The sequence below is a fragment of the Orbicella franksi genome, chromosome 13 (assembly GCF_964199315.1).
Source record: "Orbicella franksi chromosome 13, jaOrbFran1.1, whole genome shotgun sequence".
Classification (NCBI taxonomy): domain Eukaryota; kingdom Metazoa; phylum Cnidaria; class Anthozoa; order Scleractinia; family Merulinidae; genus Orbicella; species Orbicella franksi.
The window spans coordinates 15,419,950-15,425,344 of record NC_138157.1 but is presented as its reverse complement, the minus strand read 5'-3'; the positions used below and the strand labels follow the sequence as shown (position 1 = coordinate 15,425,344).

Sequence of the window (5,395 nt, the reverse complement as noted above, 5' to 3'; positions counted from 1 at the left end):
ATTAACCAGCTGACCAACCAACTAGCCAGCTGGAATGTATATAACTCAGGCCGCCTGATACTCTTGTTTGAATGAGCTATAGATGCAATCAGTTATCAATCAGTATAATTGCAATCAATTTTCTTCTACCGTAAGAAGAAATTCAGTTCGGTCAAATTTTCAGTCTGACCATCAAGAGCCACTCAGATACGGCCACATTGTCACCGTTCAGAGTGTTGAAGCATGTTGCTTGTCTGATGGACGGGGCTCCTCTCAGCTCTTCTCCACTTTGGCAAAATCAGTGCTCGTTAGGGTTAACTACTAATCTTCAGTTTTATTTAGGCTCATATGAAGAGGACGGCTTGACTGCACATAACAAGTATCGCGAGATCCATGACGCTCCTCCCATGAGATTAGATTCTAGCATGACCAGGCAGGCAAGGGCCTATGCTCAGCGGCTGGCAAGAATGGGCAGTCTACAGCACTCGAGTTCTAGTGAGAGACCGGGTCAGGGTGAGAATCTTGCCATGGCGTGCGGCTCAGGGGGCTTGTCAGCCCAGAGAGCTGTAGAGATGTGGTGAGTAGCATCGTGCTACAGACAATATTTGCATGAGAGACTATGAAGGGTCAGATCCCTCATCTTATTCACAATTTGATCCCGGCCCTCAAATTAATTTTAAATCACTTAACGTGTGTCGTTTTTAACGTCTAGAAATAGTTAATCTAGACTACGAGTATGTAGGTATGTACGAGTAGTCCCTCTTTCGCTTTGTCCGTCGTACGTCACGCGAAAGAAAACCGCGAGAAAAAAATGCCGCGCGAGCCCCTGCCGTCTCGACCCCAGAGATTTCACGCGGCCATTTTTCCTCGCGGTTTATTTATGGTCTCGCTAGCCGGACTAAGCGAAAGAGGGACTACTCTTTGTCTATAGTTAATCCTGTGACGCTGACTTTGCTCAAGGCGACAGCCCAAGAACCTCAACGTTAAATGTATGGCAACTAATAAAAACGTTTCCATCTGGATATCCCAAAGTTCATCCTGAGTTATGGATGTCAAATGAAATCGGACTGAAATGGGGAGTCAGCCACCTTAGATGACAATGATGCACTCATTCCACTGCAACTCATTCTTCCTGGAAACGGGTGTATAACTAAACTAACGATGTATTTCTTATTGTTTCCCTCCTTTCTTCCTTCCTTCCTTCCTTCCTTTCTTTCTTTCTTCCTTCCTTCCTTCCTTGCTTGCTGCCTTCTTTTATCCCCCCTTCCCTCCCTCACAGGTACAAAGAAGTTTGCCAGTTCAACTTCAACAATCCCGGATGGAGTTACGGCACAGGTCACTTCACTCAGATAGTATGGAAAAATAGTGTGGAGCTGGGAATAGGAAAAGCTGACTCAGGACGCTGTACCTATGTTGTTGGCCGGTATCGTCCCGCAGGAAATATGATGAATGACTTCAAGAATAATGTTGCTAAAGGTAGTTTCGATAGAAGTTATTGCAGTGGTGGAGGTGGAGGTGGAGGTGGAAATGGAGGAGGTGGCGGAGGTGGTGGAGGTGGTGGAGGAAACGGTGGAAACGGTGGAAACGGTGGTGGTGGTGGTGGTGGTGGAGGAGGTGGTGGTTGGATACCAGGAGGCGGTGGTGGTGGTGGAGGAGGATGGAGACCTGGAGGCGGAGGTGGTGGAGGAGGAGGATGGAGACCTGGAGGCGGAGGTGGTGGTGGAGGAGGATGGAGACCTGGAGGCGGAGGTGGTGGTGGCGGAGGCTGGGGAGGCGGCGGCAACGGAGGTGGATGGGGTCGACGTCGACGCTAAGCATCATATGTGTATCAAAACTGCTACCTGTGTTAAACTAAAAAACAAACCAATAAAGTAGTTGTAACCTTGTTTTTGTGTACCTTTCGTGTAAATTCACGTTTTGCAAGCTGAAGTACCTTACCCGTATCTGTTTTAAGGGTCCGAAGATTTCCCAAGGCCACCGATGATTTTCCAAAGACTTCCGATACGCATGCTTGGAATCGGCCCTGAAAGCTATAAGGGTGATTTACTTGCAAGTTTTTTGTCCAAGTTCTTACCTGTTTCTCTAATAAATGAATCTGTTTGGGGTTCAGAAGTTCATAATTGTGATTACGAGTTAGGAAATTCGTTTGTTTGAGATCGACGTTTTTTGACCAGCTGCCAGTACCCGTTAAGCATGGGACTCATTGTAACTGTAGGCAGGTCATTCTCGTCCCCATAGCCCTTTTCGCTCCTCTTAGCCGGCAGGGCCTTGGCACGAGAATCGAAGGGCTCTGGAGACATAGGATTTTCCCGTCTTAGGTTCTAGGACTTCCGGTCTTCATACATGAAGTCGTAATGACTCTACATACTGTATGGGATTGTCAATGGCGGCCGTCGAGGCAGGAGTCGAGGAATCTTTGTTTCAGGCTTTAAATGGTATCAATTTGGAGAATGTTTCCGTCAGTGTAGAACAGAAAGGGGTGATAAAGAACATTGCTGTTTTAGAGAAAGACACTAATTTTTTACCTGCTTTGGCAAGTCATTGATTTTTCAGTTATTACCCTTTGTTTTTGACTCCAGGCATGGATCAACTGAATCGTTTATTTTCATTGTTTCGCCTTAAAATGCGAGATCAGACCGTGAAACAAAACGATTTGCAAGTCAGCTGTTTAATTGTTCGGAATACTGAGTCATTGAACGAGGTTGAAATTTAAGATATCAAACAACCGAAGTATCCAATAAGTTATGGCCACCCGGAGGCATTTGCTGGAAAATTAAGGAAGTTTTGGATCGTGAAGATGTCATGGCAAGTATTTAATATCTGTCTTGAACTATTCCCATTTACTACAGTATAATATAAGGCTTCGCAAGTGAACGAATTTTGCTCAGCAAATATGCATTGGGGCAAAAGAATGTGACAAATAAAATTTTGTACCTTTTTTGAAATAATTAAAATGTCTTCTCATAGATGGCTTTTTGTGTACAAGAAATGTAATTTAGCTTCTTTACTTAGTCTTGCCCCACCTTTAATTGAAGGTGGAATTTTCTGATTAGGTTAAAAATTATTACATTGAATGGTGGCATTGTTTATGCGATCATCATTTCTATTTTATTTCTGCACTCAGACAATCCCAATCCTGTATGAGTAGCTTTCAAACTAAAATTAGTCTGTGACAATTTGATATACTAGTATATACTAATGCAAATGTGGAAATTTAATTGGCTGAGCCACTTTTATGCTATCACTGATCACAAACTAATTATAATCATTGTTAAATTAGCAAACGTTTGCATACATTGTATTTACAGGAAGAGTTTTTGGCCTGCATATGCCCAACTAGGTATGCTAGGTACCATATTTGCCATGGTGCCTGTAGTCGCACTAACTGCAACAGTAACTGAGCAAACAAAATGTCATACATCAACTTCCCTTGGAATGGTGGATCCAGAAATCATTGCAGTGAACCCCAATAGGCAGAAGATTTTCTACACATGTTCAACATGACCACACACTAGTGATGACAAAAATTATCGAAGTGCTCAAAAGGAGCACAAAAGGCTTTGATAATCAGCATCTTACTACGTCTGTGTATACAGGTACAAGTAGCCTCAAAGAAACGAGGAAATGTCATAAACAAGCGCCGTGCAGTCTCAAGAAATCATTAACGACTTGACAGCAGTAGAAATTGTCATAGGCTTTCGTACCTGCCAGGAAGAGAAGTTGTACGTCAGTGGATTCAGAAGATCGGTGCCCAGGCTTCCTCCAATACCAGGAAACTGGAAGTCGTCATCGCCAACCACTTTTGTTTTACTAGAGCCCAGATTACATTGTTGTGAAGAACCAAGTGACGTGACACAGAATTTGAAGTAGTTCTCACACTGATTGGAGGAACACCATGTCAATGTGTCGCAGCATTCACCGTTGAATAATGTGTGGCCCGAATTTTTATAGTTTACCAGTCTGATTGATAAAAGCCCCCAACCATTGCAACGGCCCTAGAAATAGCGATAACAGTTTAAGCATTTTAAAGCGGAAAAGGTAAAGGGATAGTTTAGTAGATCATCATTTTCAGTTTACAGTATTCGACGTTCTACCATTTTCAGTTTTCAGAATTCAAGTAATCTGTTTGAATAGAATTTTCTACTACGCAACAACACCGCCAGTAACCACACGACGGCAAACATACCCTATAGGGTCGCAAATGCTTATAAAGCCTATATAGGCAGCACCTCACCAAACATACAGCAATTCACTCTCTCAGGCTATCCGCTCACGAGAACAATAAACTACATTAAACAAATTTCTCCTGCTGGTGTTTAGTACCATGTTTAGATTACGAGGAAAATGCCGGTTGAAAACTTTGCCACAAGAAAGATACACATAATTTGCTTAAGAGCATTGCCTCTTTACTTTATAAAATTAAACACACACCAATCTTGACGTCGACATCAATGCTGTTGGGGATTTTATCGGGGTGAAGGCTACAATATGCTGTTTTCTCGGAAACCTCAGATAAGAGGACAATGAGGACACTCACGTTGGTAGACACTTCGCCATGCCTAAGCTACGACACACCACATTATATGACCTGCCGCAAACAGGACATTTCCTCGGATTAATTCTAAAGATATCCGCCTGCGGAAAGTCCCACTGTAATATACTGTTATTTAGACTATTCAGACGTTTGTGTTATTCACGCAATCACAAAGTATTAAAGGTGCTCTGTCACGTTTACACTAAGTCAATTTTAATGATGTGCTATTTCTTTAATCCAACAAAATATCGACACACCAGGTTAACTTAGGCAGAAAAAGCCCATAGAGGTAAAAAGAAACAGAACGAGACTGGCCCAGCTCGAGAGATGAGGATTGTGACAGTCTCAAAGATACCCAGAGCAAGTAACAGCTTAAAACTATCTACAAATGACCTTTTAAAATAATAATATGCTAAACAAAATAATCGTTGAATACCAAGTCTCACTGGACACTAAATAGTATAATAAGTTGAAGGTATTGATGTTGTAGTTTTGAGAAGTTATAAGCATCTGGGGTAAGCATACTTTGGGGTTAGCATACTTCAGGGTTAAGGAGAGCACGTTACCTGTTTAGTATCCGGTCCATGAATCCGACCATGGGATGACCTTTAACTTACAGTACAGGTCGGTTAACCTAAGAATTTAAACACCGCTAGCACAGGTCGACCTGATCTCTATTGAAGATCCCAAGCCTCAAATAAGCTCATTTTCTCAGAACGCCTTTTTTTCATGCGCAAAACAATCATTCCCTTGCATTGAGGGTAATTTCGTTTTCGTTTGTTTGTTGACTATGTAACACACAATTACCGCCCGATAAATGAAAAATGCTACCCTTTTGATACCCACGAAAAGAAAATTGAATAAAACTGTATAAACCTAACA

At 42.3% G+C, this 5,395-nt stretch overlaps 1 protein-coding gene across 1 annotated transcript; it reads left to right on the top strand.

Moving 5' to 3' along the window:
* Positions 1-205: 205 nt before the first annotated feature.
* On the top strand, positions 206-2,697 carry LOC145465232 (Golgi-associated plant pathogenesis-related protein 1-like). Its single transcript, XM_081449004.1, has 2 exons — positions 206-556; positions 1,259-2,697. Exons 1-2 carry the CDS (start codon positions 237-239, stop codon positions 1,791-1,793), a joined length of 855 nt encoding a protein of 284 aa, XP_081305130.1. The 5' UTR covers positions 206-236; the 3' UTR covers positions 1,794-2,697.
* The last annotated feature ends 2,698 nt before the right edge of the window (positions 2,698-5,395 follow it).

Bases quoted from the DNA above. Each gene is read 5' to 3' on its own strand.
- LOC145465232 (XM_081449004.1), top strand. From the start codon at position 237: ATGGACGGGGCTCCTCTCAGCTCTTCTCCACTTTGGCAAAATCAGTGC. The intron at 557-1,258 runs GTGAGTAGCATC...CCTCCCTCACAG, and splicing joins CAGAGAGCTGTAGAGATGTG to GTACAAAGAAGTTTGCCAGT.